General features: G+C 42.8%; 1 protein-coding gene across 2 annotated transcripts in view; it reads left to right on the top strand.

The window, feature by feature from the left end:
* rps6ka3b (ribosomal protein S6 kinase, polypeptide 3b) overlaps positions 1–26,651 on the top strand; it is a 68,993-nt gene that overhangs the window by 17,177 nt on the left and 25,165 nt on the right. Inside the window, exon 1 of one of the 2 annotated variants that reach the window (XM_013264713.3) lies at positions 10,034–10,101. The exons of the other annotated variant lie outside the window; for it this stretch is intronic. Coding sequence (XP_013120167.3) covers positions 10,060–10,101 — 42 coding nt within the window. The 5' untranslated portion in view covers positions 10,034–10,059. Of the gene's footprint in view, positions 1–10,033; positions 10,102–26,651 lie in introns of those variants that run through there. 2 annotated transcript variants of the gene reach the window in all.

Genomic DNA, 26,651 nt, shown 5'->3' with positions numbered 1-26,651 from the left:
TTTTCATCGATTTGTGTGCGACCTCGTGTGCAAAAGTTTCAGTTACATTCACACAAAGCAGAGCTTTTGATTTACCGTCTGTTTGAGAAAACTGACGCCTACTCCTGCAGGATAATTGCTGGTATGAAAGTGAAGCAGAATGTAGCTCACTATTAAAATCATGAGTCATCTCAAAGCGGGAAGAAAAATCCTCCCTCACATCCTCGGCACTGATTGTTATCATCATTTATTTGTGATGCTCTTCACATTTCAGGAGTTGTTTTGGGATTAGATGATATTTTCTCTTCAGGCGATTCCACCTTCTTCTTCCTGTGGCCCACTTTATCCTGTACTCACACATGCTGACTTTCATTTGACCCTGTTTTGGAGAAAATCACTGTAAATACAGGGTATTTTGAAATGCATGTGGTCATGCACGGATTACTAAACAGGCCTACTGGACCTGAGGGATCCCAGCTCAGTTCTAAGATACAAAACGACCACAAAGAAGTACAACTGAGTGTAGAAGAGACACACAACCAATAGAGATGCAAAATTACCACAGAGAGAGACACTAAGTATCACAGAAGTGTGCAGCATTGAGACAATTAGAACACTGATGGGTGTAAAATGATTGAAAACATGTAAAATTATTGGAAGTGAGTGCACAATTTTGGAAAGGAAAGAAATGTGCAAAACAAGCAAAAGAAACAACCTGAAATTGGTACAAAATGAGGAAAAAACAGCCCCCAAATAATAAAAAAGTGAAACAAAGTAATCAAAAATGACCTCAAGAGTGGAAATTGATGGAAAACCACCAGAAAAATGCATAAAATACCCACAGGAAGATGGAAAATCACCCCAAATAGGTGCAAAATATTTGCAAAATACATGCAAAGTAGCAGAAAATGATGCAAAACATTTGTCAGCAGACACAAAAGATCACAAACAGACTTAGAATCTACCCCCACATCAAATCATCAAAGAGAATCACAACATCGCTGAATTGGTGCAAAATAATGAAGGACCATCCCAAAGACAGTTTCTGTGTCCTGTTTTTCAGTGACTGTAGTCTTGTGTGACTCCTCGAGCCTCTGAGTGGCTTTTTGTACCTTTAAATGCTGGTGAGCCTTCACTTCATGCACACAGAAGCAAATCAGCAGATACTGGTGTGATGGAAAAAAAGAACAAAAACAAGCAAAGGTCCAGAAACATAATTTAATGGATTAAATGTTGTGGTTGTTTTATGAAATGTGGGCTGGTTCTCATAAGCTACAAAAGCAGAACTGGCTCCTCGGTGCGTCAGTGGAAAAAGACGTATCAGGACCCGTGTGGTCCCGCAAAGACCTCACGGACCTCTGTCTGCGAGTGTGTTCGCGCAGCAGCAGGGAGGGCAGCTGCACGTATTGATTTTTTAAATGCAGAGGAGATGGCTTATGGATCGACTGTCTGGGAAGAGCTGAGCACTCATTACCTCACTGCACAGAGTCGGCAGCACTCACACAAAGACGCACACGAGCTCTGCAGCAAGAAGCTGGATGTGAAAACATCACCAGCGTCACATTGTGTGAGTGTGTGTCTGTGTGTGTGTGTGAGGTTGAATATATTACAAAGCTGTTAATGAGTGAGTTAGACTGTTCCACTCAGTGTGAAACGAGTGTGTGAGAGTGTGTGTGTCAGGTTAAATCGGGGTAATGAGGCAGCTTTCTCTCTGTGTCACGTTGCTCAAAGTCTTAGTGTGTGCAAATGACACAAATTCACACACTGCTACACTTGTGAGGACCTTCACTGACATAAGGGACAGCAAAGTAAACAACGGTCAGACCACAGAGCTTCAGACCGAGCTGTGAGTAAGTCTGGGAGAAAATGACCACACTTCTCACTTGGTTTATCACCTCAATAAGCACTTTGGTCAGTTAATGGCCTCAGTCACTGGTCTCAGGTCTTACTGAATAAAACATGACGTTCGTTCTGTAAATTTAATTCGCCGGTCGTCAAAATGGAGCATGAAACAGGGTGTGCGTGTAACTGAGACACCGTATGAGCCAGGCTGATTGTAGTAAATTTAAAAAACTGAAACCTGAAGTTTAAAAGGTGAAAAAGAGAACTTACTAAAAAAACAACTAAAAACTGAAACTAAAACTTTGATAAGGGACAAAAAATTATTGCAGGGGGAACCAAAAGAAGCAAAAATGCAGAAAATGGCAAATGCAAAATAGCCAAAATGTGAGAAAATTGTACAAAACGAATACAAAATGATAGAAAACAGCCAAAAAGAGGAAGTCAAAATGAATAAAAAGCGACCTCAGTGATCATATAAAGACTAAAATGACCAAAGCCAGAGCTAGAATGTCCAAAATGTGACAGAAAAGGACAAAAAGAAGGAAATGATCAGGAAGGGAGCTCAATAAGCATGGAGGTATACTACAGAGAGGCCGAAACAGCCCCCAAATCATTGACAGCAACCATGAAGAGAAGCAAAATGAATAAAAATGAGAAAAAATGATTAGAATGATTGGTTTGCTCTCGCAAATGATCAAAATATGATACAAACCAGACTCAAAGCTTTGGAAAGCAACCATGAAGACATGCAAAATGAATAGAAAGATCTCAGTGATCATAAAAAGACCAAGATGACTAACATGTGACACAAACGATATTAAGCAACTATAAACAGAGGCCAAATTATTAGAAAGATATCTGAGTGTACATAAACGACTGAATTATTTAACAAAATAATCAAACAACAGCATCTAAAATAGTTGAAGTCAAACATACAGGAAGTGTGTTTGGGTTTAGTCTGTGTCACTGTGGTCAGATTTCATCACAACATGTCAGGAGAGGCTTTGGTGCAGATCTTTGCTGAGACTTGGTGTATCTTCGTGAGTCAGCTAACTTCAAAAGGTTGCTTTATAATTTCTGTCCTGAACTCCTGAAAAGCCTCGAGGCAGGCGGCTATCGTGAAAACTCTGAGTGGACACTGAGCACTGAATTTAATTCCAAACGTTTCAGGGACATAAAAACCTCACATGCAGAATCACTTTAAAAATGCTGCTTCTTCTTTTTTTAAACTCTTTAAGTTGTGCTTTATATCTCCATTAATGGGTCGACCCGTAGTGCCAACAGCAGTCAGTGATGTTTGACCACGAGCCAAAAGGAAATTCACCAGCAGCTTTACGAAGTAGGATTTCATTTCCTCAAATATAGCAGATATTTTTGTTTATTGTCTGGCAGGAAATGAGAGGAACTGCAGTGCTTTGTTATCTAAAGTGACAGAGACTCATTGGATTGGCTTATATGTGCACTGACATGTGTAGACAACCACCCAAATACCCCTATGAGCCAGTAAGAGCCGATAAAAAGACAGACTCAAAGGAAGCACTGAAAACACACACACACACACACACACACACACACACACACACACACACACACACCTCAGCTCTCATTCACAGACACACTCGCTCAGATCCTGAAACACCTTCATCACTGCACTGTTACATCCATTGAGTGGATAACACATACACACATTATCACCAGCTCAGATGTGACTGCAAGAAACACACATTCAGCTGACACACTGACATCATGGCTCATTGTTGAGTCAGTAGCACACACACACACACACACATGCACACACATGCACACACACACGCACGCACGCACACACACACATGCACACACATGCACACACACACACACAGACACACGCACACACACACACACGCACGCACACACACACATGCACACACATGCACGCACACACACACACACACACACACACATGCACACACACACACACACACACACTCGCTGAGGCCCCCAGCGAGGCAGGAAAGGGTTTCCAGACAGCAGTAGGAACATCGTAGCTCTCCGAGGGACCAACTAACATCTGCTGCCATCTGCCGCTGCTGTTCAGCTGTGTGTGTGTGTGTGTGTGTGTGTGTGTGTGTGTCGGACACAGTATCATGTCTCATCAGGATGAGGTCACTTGTTCGCTGTGGGAGCGCCATGTTGAACACACACGTGCACCAGCTTCTAAGTTTGTGTGACCTGCAGCGCCGCGGGTTTTGTGCCTCGGTTTTGCTCTCCCAGCAGATTTCTCTGGCTGACTGCGTTTCTCTAAATGGTTTAAATGGGACTGCTTAAATATTTCATAACTGCGCAGGTGTGCAGCCTTGCAGAGCTGAGGTTTGTTCCATCATCCTCTGAGAATCCATTGAGGCAGAGCCAAACTTATAACTTATGATACCACTTTCTTCTTCTGTGGCCCACTTTTAAAAACAAAACATCTGCAGAGAGGTGCGATTTCATGTAAAAGTGACACAAAGCAAACTCGAAAGAAATGCTAAAATAAAGAGATGAAAACCAGCCATAAAGAAAAGAGGAGCTGATTATTAGACAGATGTGAAATAAGTAACATAAGACGTAAATTGACACCAAAGTGGTGCAAAATAACAACACAAAACAACAACAATGCTAAATTGTTGCGAGATTATGAAAAAATGTAAAACAAAATATCCATAAAGACTAAATGAGTGCCTAATATGATAGAAATAATGACCACAAAAAGCATTCAGTGACCATAATGAGATGCAAAATGACCAGACTGTGACATAAAATTCCCAAAACAGGGATGAAGATGAGCACAAGGAACAGGAAGTGATAGCAAAAGGATACTCTCATGAAGCTGCTGAAAAAAACAGTTTGAAAGCTTTTATGGCTCAGGCTATTATAACAGGATTAATACGTTCAGGGAAAATCAGCCCATCGGTTTCCCAGAACAGCGTCCTGTTATTGATTAACCGAGCGATTGGTAATGTTTAGTGAGCACGTGTGTCCTGCAGAGAACAGCCAGTGAAAGCTAATATTGTCTCGTCTCGGTGACAAATGAAATATTTCAAACTATTATGTGTGATTAGTTTCGGAGGGTTAATGAGAAAAGTCCAGAGGTGGGTTTCAAAGTAGCTTGCAGATTTGTAGCACCTATGGGAAGGCTGAATGACCTTAAACAGCGCCCCCTGTGGATGTGTAGAGGGATGTCTGCTGATGTTTGGCCTGGTGTTTGTATGGGTGGCAAAACAAAATATGTCCGGTATCTGCGAACAGTTACCGGTAGAAACACCTTGTTGCTGATTAAATGAATGATTGCTTGATCATGATGCTGTTCATCGGGGAGCGGTGATAATTTTACAGGTTTTACAGGTTTGTACAGGTCAGTCAGGTGCACACGCTGCTCAACATTCATCAACATTCTTGTTTTTGGCTGTTTAGGTTACTGCATGACCAGAAGTCATTTTGGGAGCTGAGCCACAATTAATTTGGGCAGTATCATGATTATCAAACACGCTTTGGAGAATTTGATCATAAAAAGGGGATTCTTGTATTTTATTTAATTAATGTGTAATAAATGTGTAACTGAGCTTCGCTCCCCACCTCCTGCCTGTCTTGAATGTTTCCCTCCATCAGCTCTTGCACTCACCTTGCTTTCCCATTTCTCTTTCACCGTCGGGTTGTAGTGCACGGTGCATATTGATGTATTATGGTGTCTTAAGGGGTTTCAAAGCCAGTGGCCGGTGGCCAAGAGTGCAAAGCTGTCTGGAATCTCAGAGGGGTGTCTGTCCGACTCATTGGTTACTCAGTCTGTTCTCTCGATAACCAGCCTTTCCAACTCTGCACTGTACAGGAGCGTAGACAGGATGGAGCTGGATGGAGGTGTAATTGCATTAGGTTAATGTGTAAACCACTACACTATTGATTCATATATTTGGGGTCGTCGCAATGCCACAACACTGTAGGAAATCTTTTATATGCACTTGCATTAATGGTAAATCTGTGTTATACTGAAGGCTAGATGATGAGGTCATTATTTAAATATGCAGCAGTGTATCCTGCTGTGATGCTCTGCTACATGTGCTGCAGACAGCTTCGTAAACAGGAGTCAGAGCTGCTGTGACGACACTGTTTCTAACTGAAGACAAGCGTCTTTTTCTCAGTTGTAATGTTTCAGGAAAAGAAAGATGAAATCTACGTGAATAGAGACAATATTATGGTATGAGCTGAATGTGTCTGGCTCTAGTTTGAAGCCTTAAATGAGGGTGTTTGAGGCTGTCTGAGTCGTCTTTTTGACTTCAGCTCAGTGGGTGAGGATGAGATGAACATCTGGAGGAAGTGCTGGTTTTCTGGTTGGCCTGAATCACATCAAAAGTAAGAAGTCAGGTAGGCTTCTAGTAAACTGCCTGCTCATAGTCATAATTTTATAGAAGAGGTTTGCATAAATTAATGTCAAAACACACGTTTTTTTAGGACGTAACCTTCCTTGTTACTGTCTAGAAATGAGGCAACATTGGCTGCGCAGGTAACCGACATGACGAGCTGTGGACTGTGAAGCGCCATTGTAGCCACTGACAGGAAGTCTGATGGTCTTTCTGAGCGGCGGTTTTACATGTAAAAATGGTTAAAATAAGCGTGTATATCTGTTGTGAAAGAGGTTTGTTCTTGTCAGATGACTTGTCGTTATGAAATCAGGAACCACGCTTCTGTGGCGTCGTTCATGTCACTACATCATCAGAGACACTTCAATTAGAAATAAATCAGCTGGGTCCTCGTGGAAAGGACAGCTTCAAAACAACACGATGGCAGACGTTCCTCTGCCATCTTTTGTGTACAGTCTCTGCTTTCTTACGTGCAGGTTAATGCGGTCTGAAGTTGCCGCTGAACGCTCAGGCGCTGCAGCTAACGAATCCCGACATAACATGTGGACCTTTATTTCCTCTGTTTCTCCTGACGGATCGCCGGAGGAGGAGTGAATTATTCATTATTCCCTGAGAACGAGGTCTTTACCACAAATGTTAAAAATGTGATGAATCTCCTTATTAGAGAAGTCATTTTTCAGATTCTATAAATCATCCTCTGTGTGTGTGTGTGTGTGTGTGTGTGTGTGTGTGTGTTGACTGTGTACGAAGCGCTCGCTGGCAGATGGTGTTTAATCTTCTCCGGCCATCTGGACTGACTTTCTCTGGCGTCTTTTAAACGCCCACACACACACACACACACACACATAAACACACACACACACAAACACAAGGCATTTTACTGAGTGCGCTCAGGTGTGTGTGTGTTGTGTGTATAAGACAACATTCTTTGGAAACAGCTCATCCAATTACAGTTTAGACGGTCACAACCTTCAGACCTGCAACAAAAAACAACAGACACTGTGTCTATGAGGTTGTGTGTGTGTGTGTGTGTGTGTGTGTGTGTGTATTGTCTAGACTGGAAAGTTGTCCTCAAAATTGGGGCATTCTGTTTGTTCTTCTTCTCTGAAATCTATTTATGTGTTTGGGTTCAGCACTTAGAGGCTATTTGTTCTCATCTGTGGTCATCACTGTGAGTGTGTGTGTATTTGGGAGGGAGGCAGGAAGTGTGTGTGTGTGTGTGTGTGTGTGTGTGTGTTGCGGGTCTGAACACCTAAAATGGAAAGCTCCGCCCCTCCCACGCTGGCTAAAGTGGATATTGATGGATACAGAAAGCACGAGAGAGAGGAGATATTGATTGATAGGAAGAGGCATAAAGCGAGGGAGGAAATGTGTGTGTGTGTGTGTGTGTGTGTGTGTGTGTGTGTGTGTATTAAAGTGAAGAGAGAGTGGATAATAAGGAAGAAGAGGGGAAGCTTTTTCACTCTGTTTAGTTTCTGTCGGGTTCACTCTGTGAATTCCTTTGTGGTAATAGGCAGGGTCACTCTTGTGTGTGTGTGTGTGTCTGTTTTGTGAACGAGGCATTGTGGGTCTTGCCATTGTGAGGTCATGGGGTGGTGATGTAATCTGTGTAACGCGGCGCCGCTTTTCCTGAGCGCAGTGGTTACTCGCTCTCTCCAGGAACAGATTTATCACACACAAACAAACCACACACACACACACACACACACAAAACCTGGCCTTGTGACCTTTGACCTTCACTCTCTGTCAGCCTAGCAGCGTATCTATTACTCTACACGCTTTGAACTTGCTATTTGTTTTATAAATGAGCAAAAAACCCTGTAGGGCCGATCATTATCTGTTAAACTATCAGTTATTGTATTGATTCATTTATTAGTCTTTCAGGAAAAATCTCCATCCTGACTTGAAAACATCCAAAGTGATGTTTTTTTTCCTGGACAATATTACAGAAGCTTAGCATGACCCACAGTTCACAATAATCCTCCTTTGTCTCACACTGAGCTGTGGTGCAGCGCCTCGGTTCATCTCCTGCCTGAAGCAAGCTGTTTTAGCTCCTCCCCCTTGAAGACTGCCACACCTGTATCTGATTGCTAATTTTTTTCAGTGACGGGTTCTTCATAGTAGCAAATTAAACACATTAGAAACGTGTAAATTTAATTTCACTGTTATTGTAAAGTGAATCCGCCCCGAGCATCGCTTCCTTCAGGAAGCAGTTTTTGTTTTGCTTGATTGTTTTTCATTTTCTTCTTTTAGAAATTCAGTGGACACGAAAATAGGACTGCAGATTGCTGCGATGACGGGCCGATAAGTCTGCGTGCTGATTGCTTTCTTTAATTTAAAATCAGCTTCCCGTTGTTGTTGTTGTTGTCGGTGATGAGTGACGACGCAGCAGGCACAGTGATGAAAGGGCCTGCAGCCAGCAGTTATTGTTCAGTCTGCAGGTTCCTGATTAAACGCTTTATCTGTGAGAGGTAATTTCACCCAGAAAACCTCAGGTTATAACCTCATGTAATGAGCACGTGTTGGGATTGTTACTCGTGGAAACAGCTTATAATGTTGTATATTTATTATATTTCATTTGTGCTTTGGATGTAAAACAAAACTAATATTAGTGGCAATGTTTAGGCAAAATATCGGCTAAAATAAGTAAAAAATCAAATATTTTTTAAGACAAAAGCTAAAAAACCTCCCATCTGTCATCATTTAACCACGTAAAAAAGGTCTGTGGCTCATGCAGAAATATCTGAGGGGGATTTTGGATGATGAGCGAGGAAGAGGAGGTTGTTTTTATTCATTTATTGTTTTATTAATATTACTGAGAAGGAGAGGAGGAGGTGGACGAGAGGAAGATGCTCTCAGATGTCTGACTGACCCTAGCTGGAATTTGACACAGAGACTCAAAGCTACCCGCCTCCTCCTCTTCCTCCCCCTCTGAGCCTTCATCATCCTCCTCCTCTTCCTGTGGAATTTCATGTCAGACACTTCCTGGTCTCAGAATCACAAATGCCGTCTGCTTTTCTTTCCTTTCCTTGTTATGTTTTATTTTAAACAAACTCCTCTCCTGCTTGTCCTTTCTCTCTTATTTCCTTTCCTCGTGTCCTCTCTTCTGTCATGTCCTTTCCTTACTTCCTTTTCTTACGGCTCCTTTCCAGTCAGTTTTTCTTGTTTCATCATCTCTTTATTCCTTTGTCCTCTTCACCTTTATAGGTACTTTCCTTTTTTATCTCCTCGTTAATTTCACCTCATCATTTCTCATTTCCTCTCCTCTTCAGTAGTTTCCTTTACTTTACTTTTTAATTTCTCTCCTGTCTTGTCTTTTACTACATTTTTTCTTTTCTTAATCTCTTCTGTTTCCTTTTCTTAAATCCTTGGCTCTGGTCTGTTTCCTTTCCTCACTTCCTCTTTTATTCCTTTTCTTTTCCTCCTGCCCTCTCCTGTCATTTGCCCTCCTTTCCTCTGTTTCCTTTCCTTTCTAATATTTTGGACTCTGCAGAAGTTTCCCTCTTCATCACTTTAGATGCATTCAGACGATGCGTTCAGTGACCTGTGGGAAATCACACCGTAATATAAACACTATTTATCACATGACGCTCCAGACGGACGCAGACTCTGAGGGCGCTGATGTAAAGTTTGTTGGGGCGGGGTGCTCCAAGGACAGATGTGTGCCTTCCTGTGCAGATGTTACCAGGGAAACAATGACAGGACATGCTTTAATCACCAGGACGAACAGCTGGAGGGCCTTCCTCTGTCTGTGTGTGTGTGAGAGAGAGAGAGAGGGAGTGTGTGTCCATCAGTGCTGTGTGCTGTAACAAGTTTGTCCAGTTAGTGAGTTTGAGCGGCAGCGTGGTGACAAGAGACGAGCAGGATGAAGACACTTTTATTTAATGTTAGAAGCAGGCAGTACCAGGTACACACACACACACACACACACACACACACACACACAAACACACACACACCGTGCAGACATACAGACTGTTGGTACAGATTGTCGTTAGCTGGCTGTCTGCGTTTGTTACATTTCTCGTGATTCACAGTGTCTTTGGCGTCCTCGTAGTCTCAGTGTGTTCGCATTGTTTTTGAAGTCTGTGTGTGTGTGTGTGTGTGTGTGTGTGTGTGTCAGGTTTAGTGGGGGGTTGTGAGCAAACGTGCAGCTTTGCTTTGGCAGCAGAAAAAAATATTCTCACTGTAACGAAGCGTCAGCTATTTTTGCCGTTTCCTTTCATGACTCATCCTAACTCTGCATATTTTGACTTAAAGTTCGAGTAAAGTTATTCAGACATGAGCGACCTGCTCTCGCCAGATGTGGCTCAGGAGGTGGAGATCCGCCGTTTGATCCCGGCTCCTCGAGGCTGCAGCTTAAAGCGCATAAAATAAAGGCAGTGTGAACGGGTGAATGCAAACCCCAACGGGTCAGTAACACAATGCTAAGCTTTTGTGATGCTCTTTAGGTTTTCCTCTGTTGGCTGAGTATGTCAGCCTCAGAGGCTGAACAATGCTGGACTGTGAGGCCGGCCGTACCAACAACGAGCGATTTGGTGGTGTGTAATTAGGGACCAGACGTGGATGGATGTGAGCTGAACAGCTGAAACTGAGTCGTAACACTTGCCGGCTCCTGTGATTGATTATTGATGAGTATTTATCTCTGACTGCAGGATTTATGTGAGCAATGAGTCTCTCACATGGAAGGAAAAAAGTAATTCACCAGTTTTTGCTGTACTGCAGTGTGTGTGTGTGTGTGTGTGTATGTGTGTGTATGTGTGTGTGTGTGTGTGTGTGTGTGTGTGTGTGTATGTGTGTGTGTGTGTGTGTGTGTGTGTGTGTGTGTATGTATGTGTTTTGGCATCAGATGAAGCGCTTTGATTTCCTCTAATGAGAGGGGAGAGCGACCGAATGAAAGGAGGATGGACGAGTGCACAGACAGTGGGTCTGCTGTCCAACAGATCACAGTGAGGTGTGTGTGTGTGTGTGTGTGTGTATGTCTTATGGACATATCACCATGGTAACATGGTTGGCATGGTGACAAAGTTTTCTGTCTGAGAGCTGTCCCCCTTCCTTTGTCCACATCTCTCTCTCTCTGTCCATCCCACTGTCACTCAGTGTCTCTCGCCCCGTTTTTAACGAGTTATGTTAATTAGGTTTCGTCTCATTGATTTTTGTTTAGCGAGCGGTCAGAATTTATAGGAAAATGGATCAATATGTGTCAGATAAGGTAGCCAGTCATACTTTAGTTCATACCAGAGTTGAAAAGTTTTCTTTTTTCTACATTTTTAGATTTTTTGTTTGTTTGTTTTTAGTTTAGTTTTAGTTTGTTTCATTCCCGTGTTTTTAAAGAGGAGATGAAAGGAGGAAAAAAACATGGAAAACTTGTGACAAGGACTGAAGACGACGTGCGCTGGCAGCGTAGAAAACAGGAATGTATTTACAAAAACATAATTAAGTTAAAAGAATGCGCACGTATCGGCTGGTTGCTCGGCTGACGGCGTGCGTGGAGGACAGGAGGAAGTCGCAGGGCCTGTCGGAGACTCAGAGAGGCTGCAGGAAGGTCAGAGCTTTTACAGCTGAGCACGAGCTCTGCTTATCCAGATAATCACCCTCCAATCAGCTCCTGCAGGACAAAGCTTACCACAGCCAAAACAAAACAGAGACACCCAGTGCCTGACCGGCCGGAGGTTTTTAAATGTAACTCATTATAACGTCAGAAGCCATTGAACTCTATTAACAGTGGAAAGATGTTTGTCCATTTGAGCCTTGTTGTTTGCATGTTTCACCACCTGTTTCTGTGACTTCAGTCACCTGTACCAGCACATTACAGACCACTGAGTCTTTGATGAGTAATGTCTAGAAAGGCTGCGGTGCACGTGTGAAAACAGCACCTCGGGACATGTGGTGGACTTTTCTCTTTCGTTACCTTTCACTTGACAAAGGATATTGTGACTGATGAGCCCATGAGGAGAGTTTCTGTGCTCTACATCATCTCAGCCTCCAGAATCACATTTTCCCAGCCCCTCTCTCTCCGCGTGCTTCTCGGTAGATCAGTTACCAACAGAATGAAAATCTGAGACTGAGCGCGTCTGATGTGCCGAGCCGTGATTGAGGATCTTGTCTTGCCAGCTCTTGAATTAATGATGATGTCCTCCCTCAGCTCCTCCTCATCTATTCTTAATGCTCTCGCTCTACTATAAAGTTCGGCCTCTGCTGCAGATCATATCCGCCTCTCTCCTCCATCTTTTACCCTCCCTCTCTCATTTCTTCCTCGTCTCTTTTTCTTTTTTCTTTTTTTTGATCCGCCGTCTCGCAGATTAAGCATTTATGTTTCTTTTTTTTCCCTTGTTGCTTTCTGCTTTCAGATTTGTCCCTTTCCACCCACACTACCACCATAAAATAAGATAAATTCTTGGTGAAATGAAAAGTACATTTTCAGTAAAATGCAGCTACTGTAGTTTTTCACAGTGGAATACCGTATTTCTTTTCTTTAGCAAAGGCGAAGATTCAAGGGAATTTAAGTTTATAAGCTCTAATCGTTCATTTCTAAATGTTAAATTCCGAGTTGTTTATGGAGATTACACTAAAATAACAGTATTATACTGTAAAGCTCATATTGTGTACAGCACACCATCGTCATAGGGTTACAAGTTTATAGTCAGGCTTGAATTCTGAGCTCTGTGAACTCATTGTCACGTTCACAAAAGCAGTTAGAGGTGACTTCAGCTTCGTGACGTGCTCAGGTGGGCTGTGGTGTTTACACATTGCTGCCAAGAAAATATCCCCACGCCATTACACCAGCAGCAGCCTGAACCACTGATACCTCAGTTTCCTGTTCTTAGGTGACAGGAGTGGCCTGATGTGGTCTTCTGCTGCTGTAGCTCATCTGCTTCAAGGTTGGATGTGTGTTCTGTTCAGAGATGCTCTTCTGCATACCTTGGTTGTAATGGGTGGATATTTAAGTTACTGTCCGACCTTCCTGTCAGCTCGAAGCAGCTCGCCCAATCTCCTCTGACCTCTGACATGCTCGGTTTGAACTTCATCAGGTCATGTCTACATGCTGAAATGCACAGAGTTCTTGCCACGTGATTGGCCAATTAGATTTTTGTGTTAACATGCAGTTGAACAGGTGTACCTAATGAAGTCGTCTGATGCAAGTATACTGGTATCACTGTCATGCCTGCTGATTAAAATGAACCTATTATACTTTTCTTTGTTCCAGTGATCAGTGATCATAATGAGGTCAGTGTGTGTGTGTGTGTGTGTGTGTGTGGGGGGGGCGGGGGGGGGGGGGTCCCTTTTGGCTCTGTGTGGTGTGAGTGGGAGGGTCTGTCCTTATATGGTGAGGATAGTCAAAGCTTCTGTTTTCAAGGGACAGCCAATCAGAAGAAAGGTTTACTTCAGACACGAACAGGTTGGATAGGATGAACTGAAGTTCTGCACAGTATAAGATAAATAAGGATTATTTTGAGCTGTAATTCATGCAAAGCTACTCTAATGGAAGCCAAGAATAACAGGCCCCCTTTAAACAGAAAAACATTGATGGTCCAAGTCATTACTGCTCATTTCTGACAGCAGATCATCTGCATGCCATCCCTCTGCAGTTGGTCACTCCCAACAGGTTAGAGTCATTTTAATGTTTCGGTCCTTGAACTCTCTTGATAAATGGCTTCATGATTAAACGCACAGATTCAAACTTCTCAGATTCAAAGCCTCTCAGTCCCACACCGTGGCGTCCTGCTCTGGGTTTTCTGTTCGAGTTTCTGTAGGTGGAGCTCTTTTCTTTCAGATCTCCTTCTCCTGCGGGTGGCTGTCGCTGTTCTCGAGCAGCCGTCCCCAAACTTACTGCAAAGCTCATAAACTGTCATATTCAGCTCTCGCGCGGAGACAGAGCTTTAAAAGGCAGCGTTTGATTGCATTAAACTTTTCTGCTTTTCTGCTGAACCCGCGCTTTGATCTCTTTGACAGGTGCCTCTCAGATCTGAGCCTCTGTGTGTGTCTGTGTGTGTCACTCGATGCAAGGCCGACGGAAATGCAGTTGATGCCTCTAACCTGACAAATCCCAAACGTGTGTGTCTCTTTGTGTGCTTGTGTGTGTGCGCGGTGGCCATCCGGCCTGTTAATTTGATTGCGTAACGGGCTTAGAGGGCACAGATTGTCTGGAATGGAATCCCGCTCGCTCAATCCATGATAGCTGCTGCCATGGAGAGAGGCTTTACACACACACACACACACACACACACACACGCATACGTTTACTTTGACATTTGAGGCGTTTAGCTGATGCTTTTACCCACTGCTACTCACGCTGAGAGCAACAGTGGAAAAAGCTTTAGTTCAACAGGAATTTAAAGCAGCTTCACACGCACACACACACACACACACACACACGCACGCACGCACACACACACACACACACACACACACACACACATAAGGAATACATAACAACAGCCTGGTTGGCATTATTACTCGAGTCCCACTTGCATCTATTTTTATTAGCACAGTTAATAAGGGATATGCATGTGACGCTGGAAATGTTTCCTCTCATTTCCTCTCGCTGTCTGACACTCGCTATCCGCCGTTAAAGTAAACTCAGACACAGCCAAGATTTCCAGCTCCTTTTCCAGGCCAAACTCTGCAGTGCATGTAAATAAAAAGTTGATAAAAGGCGCCTAAAATAACCCGCGTGCTTCTGAAAGTGAGAAACGGGGACCTACTAATAGAAGTTAAGGTAAAACATTATTGACATATATGAAGTTTTTCCCTTTAAAATCAGCTAAAGCTGGGAAATGTTTTCCCCATCAGAATGATTTATTAGTAGTTTTCATTTATCGAATGAAGCAGTGCAACCTTGATACTATGAGTATTATGAATGAAGTTTCAGACCCTTGAATTGCACAGGGTGATCAAAATTTTGCAATTTTTATCATTTTCACAACTTGTTAAGTAAGTAAATAATCATGTGAAATTTTCAGGCTTGAAAAACTGCAACCAAAGCTGCTCAAAGTGTCGCCGGCTAAAGCAAAAATCTGTTTTTGTTCAGCACAATTTCTTTTAATGTCATCAGCTTTGAGTATCGGTGTCGTGGGAAAACTGAACCAGTTTCACGTCTGTGACAAAAATGTGTCTTTGATCGTTTGTTGGGCGGCAGTGATGTGAAATGGTCCAAAAGCCACATTCAGTTATTTCTTAAACAAACAGACAGTCTGAAACTTTCAAATGTGCACTGCATCCCTGCTTTCCTTCCTTCCCGCCGCTTGGGTCTGATCATCGGGGAGTTTTGGGTTCGTGAGTCATTATTTTGACACAAGCTACAATTGTTAGACGAGCTTATGTATATAATTAGCCAACCACTGGTGAAAACCTTTATTTTTGTGATTTAAAATGGCTTGAAAGACGTCTGAGATGATGCTATTTACCTTCAGATGTTCAACAGTAATTACAACGGGCTCAGTCAGTCACCCCTCTCTCCCCAGCCTGTGATTTTTTAACTCGATTTATTTATTTTCTGATCTTTCTGAACATTTTCCCAGGTTTAAAGCTCAAATCAACACGTGTGATATGTCACAACAAGTTAGGGCCTAAAGCAGCTTTTTATGGCTAACGCAGGGTTGGCCCGGAGCCAGCGAGCTGCTGACCCACTCGGGGCAGTGAGCAATCGAATGAGCTGAAATGACCCATCACTGATGAGCAGCTTGTTTTTCTCACAGTCGGTATTTTCCCCTTGAAATGCCAACATGAAACCAGCTGTGTGCGTGGTTTAAAAGTGATGTTTTCATCAATTGTCATCTTTTTTCATTTCAGAGACACACGCAGCCTGCAGGGCAAAGTTTAAAGGAGTGCACATCATCTACTCCACCACTATTTTAAAGCTTTTGTAACACAGATTTACAATATAAAAGACAAATCTACTGTTAGAAGATATAGTGAAGCACTGAAGTGATTGCACTGGTTTTTGTTTAGTCATCTTTTGAGGAAAGTATCTGACTATTTAGCTTTGGTCATGTCTGCTGTTGGCGCTGGGCACATAGTGTTTGGTTGGTGTATCCAAACTTCCTGCTGCTGCTACAGGTTTATTAGTTCATGCATCCTGTTGACAGAGTGTTAGTATTGATGCAGGTATTCTTTAGTTTTCAGCCCAGTCTGCTTTGATTTTTGCCTCGCTGGTTTATGTCTGTGCAGAAACAAGCGCACGGGCCTGAGAGGTGACAACAGGTGGAGGTAATCGAAGAAATGTCATCTGTCCTTTCAGTGGGTGACGCTCGCATTGTGCACATTGTGTCTGCGCGAGTGGGGGCGGGGTGTTTGCGACAGGTGGAGGATGTTTGGTGGGAAGTCTCTGCGTCCACATTGTGTCTGTGCTGGAGCTGAACCGGCTGTGGGTTTTGTGGATGTTTGATTTGCGTCACTGTCGCCTCTACGTCAGCTCCCGACTTTATGCATGCGCGTCTGTGTCACAGTGTGGTTGTTGCATGAGCAAGAGGCGGACCACGCGCCTAAATGCAAGATATTGAGCAGTCATATATGTGAGACACAGAACTTTAGAAAACTCCTAAAATGTGAATACTTTCTATATTTTTCACATGTCGCCCTCCTTTCAAAGCAGGGGTGACTGTGGCTCAGGAGCCAGACTGAGTCCTTTACTAATCTGAAGGTCGGGGGTCTCAGTTCTTCTTGTCCAGGGCAAGATACTTAACCCCGAGTTGCCCTCAATGCATCCATCAACTTGTGTGTGTGACTGTTAGGTTAAAGGGGCAAATGCGTGCTCGTATGAGGCTGCTATCTGTATCAGCTGTTCCACTTTAGGTTCCTTCCTTGTGCATCACTGCACCGCTTCTACTTCTTGATCCTGCAAGTCCCATTCTGACCCCCGACGAGCACTTTGTGCGTTTGCGCCTCATTTTATCTTTATTAATAATATTGCTCTGAGTGGAATCGCCATGAAACCTACATCATTGCGTCTTTATTGTTTACTTTTAGCACTGGTGTGCCGATTGAATCTGTGCACAAAGTGACAGAGTTATGAAAATGAGGAAAATGTGCATATCGGCGCTGGCGGAATACTGGCTATTGTATCAGCATAATAAAGACACTAGATACTGTAGGTTTACAGCGTAATACACTGCTCAAAAAATGAACAAATACACAGATCTACATCAGAATGAAATCAGTCTCTACTCATATGAACTGGGTAATGTGTTAGGAATGAAATGATGCAACATTGCTTGATGGAAATGAAAGCGATCAGCCTACAGAGGGCTGAATTCAAAGTGAAAACATTTAGGTTAGTCCATTTTGCTGAAATTTCATCCTCCTGGAGCATTATTGTGCACCAGGAGGAACCCAGAACCCATTGCACCAGACCCATGTGACGGAGGGTCCAAGGAGGGTCCAAAGTGCCGTTGCCTGACCTGTTGAAGTCTGTGCGGCCCTCCATGGATGTGCCTCACCAGATCATCACTGGCCCACCACCGGACCACTCATGGTGAACGATGTTACAGGCAGTATAACGTTCTCCATTGGTTCTCCGGACCCTTTCGCATCTGTCACATGTGCTCAGGCTCCGTGGTGCCATGGAGTAAGGCCCATTAGATGACATCAGGCCCTCTGCCCACCCTTTGGTTTGGTCAGAGTCACACCAGGCCTGCTGGAGGTCCTTTTGTAGGGCTCTCGCATCCTGTTTGTCCTCCATGTTCTTGAGACTGTCCTGGGAGACACAGCAAACCTTCAGAGTGTGGGATGTGCCATCCTGGAAGAGTTGGACTACCTGTGGAACCTCTGTATGGTGTCGCCTCATGCTGCCAGCAGTGACACTGACACTAGCCACAAAAAAACGGTCCTACAGAATAAACCTGTAAAACCATTGCTTTTTTGGGTGTTGTCTCACTGTTTTCCCTCTAGTACACATGAGATTGATTTCAATATCCCAGAACTTAAACTGACTCGATGTTAAGTTCATTTCGGTTGCATGTTCATCCTCGTTCATCTGACCCTGGGGGATAAAATTCACGGCACACAGCCGAGGGCACGCTGCCGAGGGCACGCTGCCGATTGCGCTCTGTCATAGCCGGTAACCCGGATCTCCCCGACATCAAAGTCGAGTCAGTTCGACGCAGAATTTATTGCCTGATTGATGTAAAATTTAAGTCACGTGTGCGAGAGATCAAAAAGGGGTTTTCCAGAGAGCATTTCTAACTCAGCAGGAGCAGCAAAACTGTTTTTGGTAACATACGCTGACGTGTTAAACACCAGGTTATGTTACTCGAGTGTCGCAGCTTCAAGTCACTGAGTGGACTCATTTTTGACCCCAGGCCTATATTCCTACATTTACATAGTTTTTGTTTTTTTTGTTTTTTTTTTTAAAGGAAAGTGTAGTTAAATTCTGTACATGTATACTTTTTAGCATTATTTTATATTTAATTGTATTAAAATTTTCCACTTGTAATCAGTAGATTGTGATGTTGTGCAGTAAACCACCATCTGCAGCTGCAGAGGCCTCGAGGCAGATACTTAGTGACAGAAATGAGCCATAATTAATGACATCGGAACATTTTTTAATCTGTCATAGATAAAGGAGGCCATACAGGAATGCTAAACACAAATAGAGGCATTAAAAAAATAGTCAGCAAAGCTGCTGACAGGGAATCAGTTCTGCCACGCCTCTCCTTTGGGAAGAAACATATCTAAAAGGCAGTTGCACACTGTTGCACAACTTTTCAAGGAATGATGTTGTTTAACCTGGAAATTGGACAGAAAAACGTTCCCCAGTGTTGTCAGGCTTAAACGTGCCCGTGGTTTGAATTTTGAACTTCAGGTTTTGTTCATGTCAGCGTCAAACCAACCTAAGCCCAACCTTATTAAAACAGTCTAGAAATAGCTGATGAATTAAAAAAAATGCATGTCTATTGTAGTTTGGTAATAATTGGATTGAATGGTTTTAATAACATCACCAGTATGCACATTAACAGCTTCGGGGTTTTCCAGCTCTGAATGGGCCTTTGGGTGTGTGTCCATTTATTAGAAACCCCGGACATTATTTCTTTCTATTAGATTTCTTCTTCTTGTGCATTTGCAACAACCTTCCTGGTCTGTGCGAGTCAGCATGAGAAGGAATAAATATACAGATGAATGAATCTGTCTGTTAAATGAAATATTTACACTCCAGCATGTTCAGCTGACACTTTAAAGATGGCACTCATTGATATTTTTAAGTGAAATCTGCATGTGGGATGTTTCCCTGAAAGCCTGAGTGTGAAAATAGATGTGGGAGTTTTCTTCCTTGTGGTATTTAGTCGTGGGTCGGAGAGTTATGTGAGCGTAGAGAGAGCGGGGATCTCCAGGACACCTGGTGGAAACACTGGGTGGAAGGTTACAGCTGCGTGTTGGTTGAGGACTGGAGAGAAGTGGGGCGGGAGGGGGATCCCAGTTCCCAGTTCCCCTCTCGATTTGGATGTCTCCCCCTCCTCTCCTTTTCCTCCTCTTCCTCCGGGTATCCCCTCACACTGACTCACAGACACACTCCAGTTTGTCCGTCTGAGTCCGAAGTTATTGTTGCTGCAGCTCCCGGCTCCTCGGATCAGTTCAGCTTGTGATGACACCGTGCGCCGCCGCTGAGGCCAAGCCGGCATGCATGGGCGCTCTCGTCGGCCTCGTCAGAGCACTGAGGAGTCGGCTAAAGTCGCTCCGACAACTCCTGAGACCGAACCAGAACGGTGTCCGCTGGGAGAATCCCGGAGGGTCGGTTTTAGACTGCTGTGGACCAAAGCTGTCCAGTCTGGCTGTGAGTTACTCTGCATGCGAGGCATAAAGCAGTCGTCTTACATCCTGTTGGCAGTTAAAATGTGCTCATCAGCAGGTGATAATTAAGACATAAGGAAGTAAATACTGCAGTTGGAGCTGTAATATTGATCTGAACATTTGAAGGGTTTTCCACAGCTGACAGCTTTGATTTCAGAGGATATTTGGCTCTAAAATTGGTGGAAACTGAGGTTTATTTTGAGTTTTCCTGCTTTTCTGAGCTCAGGTACCAAAAAGGACTGAGTCTCAGCTCGGCGTAGGTGTGCGTGTTTGTGAAATCAGCTGGTGGTGTGGTGATATTTCAGAAACCAGATGGCACACAGTTCAGATTTACTGTTCATTCTGAAGAAAATGTTAATTTTATGACCTTAAAATCGAGACTCTGAAGTGTATTTGTTATACATATTCTTATATATAGGCAAGAATAATTACATTCATTGTGTGTGTGTGTGTGTGTGTGTGTGTGTGTGTGTGTGTTGTGTGTGTGTGTTGGGGGCTGTTAAGGCTTCAGGGGAGTCGGGTTACATCCTCTCAAAATCTGACGTGTCCTACCATCAGCTTCAAAGATCTTTATTTCACAACAACATGTCAGGTTGTTGTCGATCTAATGAGTATATATCTATAAATCAGCTTTACTCTGTGCGACAGTGTCTGCCCTTGCAAAGGTCGACTATGGTGCTATTTTTAGACAGTATGTCAATTGAATGTATTTCTGTTTCATGCGTGGCTGAACGCTGGTATGGAGTTACGTTTGTGTTCAGGTTATGTAATCAAAAAGAACAACGACTCAGTTTTGAGAGCAAAACTTTAACTTACTGATGTGAGACATGTTTCAGCAACATCAAAGACTGTACATAAAAGACGGATGTCCTGGGTTTTTGTCATGTTTTTTGGACAAGAGCGTGGAACAGTTAATGTAATTAGTCCTGGAAATCATAGAAATTCACTCACCACACGAGCACAGACTTCTTGGACAAGCTGGTGCTACAATTGACTCCACAGCAACTTGTATTATATCAAATATTGAAGTAAAAAACATGTTTGGAAGAGTTTAACCCAGCACAGTTGTGAAAGAGTGAAATTAGCTCTAAAGGCCAAAGCTGGATTTGTTTTTAGCAGGATGTCTCGACTGTAAAGTTGGACATTTAGCATCAATTTTTGGAGACTGCTTCAATTGGACAGTAGAGGAACTGCAGTTTTTGGCTTTGGTAAAATCCTCAATGAATAAATGAGTGAATGAGTCTTCATATAGAAGAAGAGAAAGGTAGGTTGGAAAATTAGCATCAAGCACCCCATGAAACTACTTGTACACAATATAAAAGAGGTGCAGCAATCAGCAGATTTCCTGGTCCAAAGCTAGTCAAGCATCAAGGTTGTTACCAAGTGAAGTAAAATATAATATAAAGTAACATATTTTTAATAATAAAGACAAAAAAACTAACTGTAAGTACTTTCAGGAGATTGACACAGTGCAGTTCATACCACAGTTTTCCTTATGAGTAATAAATGAATGGGCAAAAAAGGCCTGTTTGTAATATGAGAGGGACTCATCTAAATCAGCGGTACCAAACCCCCGGGCCACGGACCGGTGCTGGTCCATGAGTCGTTTGGTACCGGGCCGCGAGGGTTGAGGCTCGGGTGTGAAATTTATGGTTTTCAGGGTTTTTATCGGTTTTTATTGTTATTTTTTAAATTGTTTTTATCGTTAACTCGGTTTCCCCGGGTCTTTTCCTGTGTGTTATGAATAAATCTTTGTTTTTTTGGTTCCGGTACTGCTTTTATTTTGTTGTATTTATCCGTGACACCTTAAAGGCCGGTCCAGGAAAATATTGTTGGACATAAACCGGTCTGTCGTGCAAAGAAAAGGTTGGGGACCGCTCATCTAAATGACCTCAAACTCGAAACTTCCTTACTTGGGTATCCAGCATAAACTCACCATGTACAGTATACAGTATACAGTACACCTGCATGAGCTGCTCAGTCATGCAAACCCATAGCACGAAGCTCCTGGTGCACAGTTTTTGTGCTGGTGTTAATGTCAGAGGAGGTTTGGAGGTCAGCAGCTGAGCGCTGGTGACGGCTACGGGTAAAAGTCAGTGTCACTTTTCCTCTCATGGCTCAGTTGCTGTGCTTCCTTAATGCTTCGCCTTTGCAATAACAACATCTTACAGTTAATCGTGCAATATTTAGGAAGGAAGAGATTTCACAAACTAGCTTGTTGCAACAGTGACATCCTGTTACAGATGAATTCAGCGAGTTTGTGAGAACAGCTCATTCGGCCACAAATGTTCACAAAGGCCGACTGCACGGTGAGGTGTTTGACTTTGTACACCGGGACTGAAAACAGCTGAATTCAAAGAATAGGAGGTGTGGCCAAGAGGTCAAGAACAGACTGACGGACAAACACAGATTACTTAATTTTATAGCGCAGGGAAAATTGAGGAGAGTGGAAATCTGGCCAAGATAACTGACATTTTCAGTACTTTTTCTTAATTGTCCTAAAGCTGCACAAAATCTAACAATATAACAAAATATTGCAGGCTCTGCGGGCTCTGTTTGCTACAAAAACACTTTAATTTAACCTAAACACGTCACCTGGGTCCCCGTCTCAGTCATGCCCGACCCCGTTATCTGCATCCTCACCAAGTGTGGCACACTTTAATTCATAATGCACGAGGAAGTCTCCCTGAAGCCAGTCGCACGTACGGCTCGAGTTGATTTCCCGGTCGGAGCAGAGGTTGGAAACATGCGCTCAGTTTATGTTAATCTAATCTGGCGGCTGTAATGTGTCCGCCGGCGAGGTCTGCTGCTGCAGAAGTGTGTAACAGCATCACACCGACTCAATCTGGCCTCTTAATTAGATCAGACGGCAGACAGATGATGTGAAGCTGCTCCGCTGCCTCGTGGCCAGCTGTGCTTCCCAAACCTGTTTACAGGAGCTTCTGTTTGTTTGGTTTGGTACTCAAGCGTGTCAGTAAACGCATCACGGCGGATATTTCCGGACGACTGGATGAGCAACTTTTTAAATTCTGAATTGATTTTTTTAAGATTTTAGAAAACGTTTCTTTAGACCGTGCTGTGGTTGTCAGGTTCAGGTTTGTCACATGGTGTTTTCTGTAAAACGCAACGCCCGAAACAAGCAAAGAAGGAGGTCAGAGGTCAGGAAGGACAGCTGACCTTAACTTAAAAGCTTCCTAATGAATATAAAGAAAGGACAAAGTGGCAAGAGGAGACAACAGACGCTGATTTGTTGACGTTAACAGCAGAGTGTTTTACTTGGTTTGTTGCGCTTGTGAGTCTGTTGACTTTAAAGTTAAAATGCCAAACTGTCAATTTACACATGCATGTAAAATGGTTTTATAAGGTCTCCTGTGGCCTAGAAAGCAGCTGTAATTCACCGAGCTACACCGAGTGGCATTTAGTCAGGGCAGAAAGTCAGGACGTCTCCTCTCTGCTCAGTCAGTTTTGACATTTGAGTTTTTCTTCAAATTGTCTTGACAAATAACAGATTTCACTTTAATGCACTTTAAAAATGCTGGCAAAACAATTTAAAGCAATCTTGACGTAGACTCACATATTCTAACACAAAGTGTTACGCTGTAAATAAAAAACCTTTCCTGATTTAACTTGTAGCCACTGGAAATCCCACTCTGCCCCGATGATGTGCTCCAGGGTGGAGGACAAAGAGCCATCTCGTGCCTGTGCTGATACAAGATGGCCCAGTTTAGCTCGTTTCCTCTAAATCTTCTACCTTGGATGGCTCAGGATGTTACGGTACAGCTCCACAGTGGAGGGATGAATTCTTGGTGTTTCTTTAACTTTAAATAGAACCTAAAAGAAAAATTAGCTTATAAATAAAAAAGGACACAAGTTCATATGGTGGGGAGGGAGGCACTTGTTTGTGTTTTTTACAATAAAAATCTTACAAGGCCATCCTCTAATCCCTGCTAATGCCTGCACCACAGGAAGTCTGATGGGCTGGGTGCAGCAGACTTGAGTCCCTCTGGGAGCCGGTGCAGCACCGATGAAGTAAGCAACAGAAAAGCTAAGCTGACAGCCAATAGATGGTGGACTTTGTGACAACTTTGAGAGTTTTTCCTCCTCTAGATGAACTTTGTAGACTGAAGAGCTTCTTTTAGTCCTCTTGTACGGTGGCCCTCAGAGGTCAAACACACTGCAACCTAAGAAATCACCAGTAAAAAGGAAAACTGTACAAACAAACATTACAACAAAGCTCACAAAACACATGAATCGTCCGATTAAAACACAAATTAAATTACATTTTGTTTCTCTGTCACCGTACAAACAAATCCTCTGCTTCTTTTCTGAGAGCAATCCTTTGAATATTTTGGTTTCTGTCACTTCCGCAGCTGTTGGGTTGTGTTATTGTCTCTCCTAAATCACTTCTGGTGTGTTTTGTGTGCATTTGCTTGTGTTTATTTAGGCTGAAGTGGATTTGACCTCTCGGGGCCACCGTAATCTTGGCTTGACCTAAACAGCAAATGAGTTTGAACTTCCGGGAAAAGGAAATGCACTTAATTTATTACACTGTAACAGTAAAATGCAGAAGAGTAAATGCATTCATAAAAGTGATTATTGAGGATAAAATCCAAATATTTCCCAGCTCTATAATCCTGTGAGCGTTAAAAAACAAAACAAAAAACAAGGTAGTATTCCTGCGTGAAACTGAAACTGAAGTAGGCTAAGTCGTACTTTAGTGTAATACCAATTTGTTCCATAAGAGGGTGCAGCGAGTCACCGTAACCTTTATTTAGTGTTAAAGTTTTAAACATTTTTATTTTGAACGATGGTCTGGAAAAAAGGTAAAGCCTTGTCGGGAAGCTGGAAAAACCACAAAAAGAACAGCGACAGGTAAAACACTGCCCCCTGGTGGTGGACGTTTTAGCTAAATTCTGCAGAGGATAATTACAAAAATCTTTAATGCATGGTTTTTGTGCCAGTTTAATGTCTGTGGTGGTCAGAAGCCCCACCCACCTGTCGTTCATGCAGCTGGATTGTGAAGGGCCAATCAGAAGAAAGTTGGGTTAAACAGGGAGGAGCTTGCTTCAGACGGAGGATGAGTTCATTATCAAATAAATCACGCAAAGCCTCTAGTAGAGTCCGAGAATAAGAGCGTGGAGCTGAACATGAGCAGATCAGATCACCGGTAATTAGTTCAGTCATTGATCACCAGGGTTTCTTCAGTGTTTAGCTGCTCATGTGTGTGTGTGTGTGTGTGTGTGTGTGTGTGTGCGTGTGTGTGTGTGTGTGTGTGTGTGTGTGTGTGTGTGTGTGTGTGTGTGCACAGAAATGAACTGTAACAACCAGCAGAGGGAAGTTGGAAACGCCATCAGTGTGTTTTTATATATAAGAAGTAAATATAAGATAATGAGGACAATAACAGGTAAAAGAAGCATTTAACGTGTGTGTGTGTGTGTGTGTGGGCACGCAGGTGTGTGTATACCTGTGTGTTATTTATATTTGTGTGTGCGTGTGTGTGTGTGTGTGTGTGTGTGCTTGGTGCACAGGTGCAGGGTTTGCAGTTTTAATCCTGTGATTAAGAGGTGCTACATGAGCATCCTGTCACTGCAGCTCTGATCCTCCATCTGCGTTCTGACTCACACACACTCTCACACACTCACACACACACACACACACACACACACACACACACACAAATGTATATTCGAAACGTCAACAATGCGAACCCCGTCAGTTTTTCTCCGTCTATTTTCATCAGTCAGCAGTGTCCAAATTGTTTCTGTGCGTTTATCAGCTGTTTGCAGCTCTCAGCCTCAGTCTGGATGTTTGGTCTCATTTACATACGGCGCTGCGATGTTCAGCAAAGAGCTGAATAATATTTTACTCTGAACTTGGGTCGCTGTGATTAAACTTTTCCCCTTTTTTCCTGTTTCAGAATAATTACCCTCATATAAGCACGACTGGTCCTCGTATAGTTAAAATAAAGACGTTTTTGTCCATTTCATAAACCAAAATACGTTTTATGTGTGAGTAAATAAAAACCCACTTTAAGGAAAACTGTTTTTTTACAGTCTGATATGGAGGCAGCTAATGTAACAACATTTTAGTAAAACTAACTACTTTTATTGCATTGATAAAAATATTAAAAAGAAGTTATATATAAGTTATTTCAAAGGATATTTTGAAGCTGAAAGTAATGATGCTCATATTTGACAGACATGGTTATGATAAAAAAGATACTTACTTATACTTTTAGGAAACTTGAAGTTTAATTGTTATTAATCTGGAAATATGAAAGTAAGAAAGAAGCTGAGCTAAAGCCACAGTCAGGCAGGGAGTGAGTTTAAGCTTTGGAGCAGTGATAGAAGTAAAAAAGTTGGGATGGAGTAATTCATATCCTGTTTGTCTCACAGTCGCTTGTTTAGGATCAAGAAAAGATGATTGTTTGGCTAAAAATCAACAAAAAACACTTTGGGTCGTGATTGTAACCAAATGTGTGTATTTGACCATAAAACATAACTGTTGTAAGCGCTAATCAGCTGTGATTTTATGCCTCATATCAAGTTTGAGCCATAGAGTTATGCAAATAAAATAATGTCAGTGTAAATAAAGGTGAGTGCACAGTGAACCACAGCTTCCTGTTAAATAAGAGCCCCAAAGAAATCATAAAGATGGCAGAGGATGCGAGCG

This window comes from Oreochromis niloticus, linkage group LG9 (assembly GCF_001858045.2).
Source record: "Oreochromis niloticus isolate F11D_XX linkage group LG9, O_niloticus_UMD_NMBU, whole genome shotgun sequence".
Lineage (NCBI taxonomy): Eukaryota > Metazoa > Chordata > Actinopteri > Cichliformes > Cichlidae > Oreochromis > Oreochromis niloticus.
This window is presented reverse-complemented; position numbering and strand designations above follow the sequence as displayed.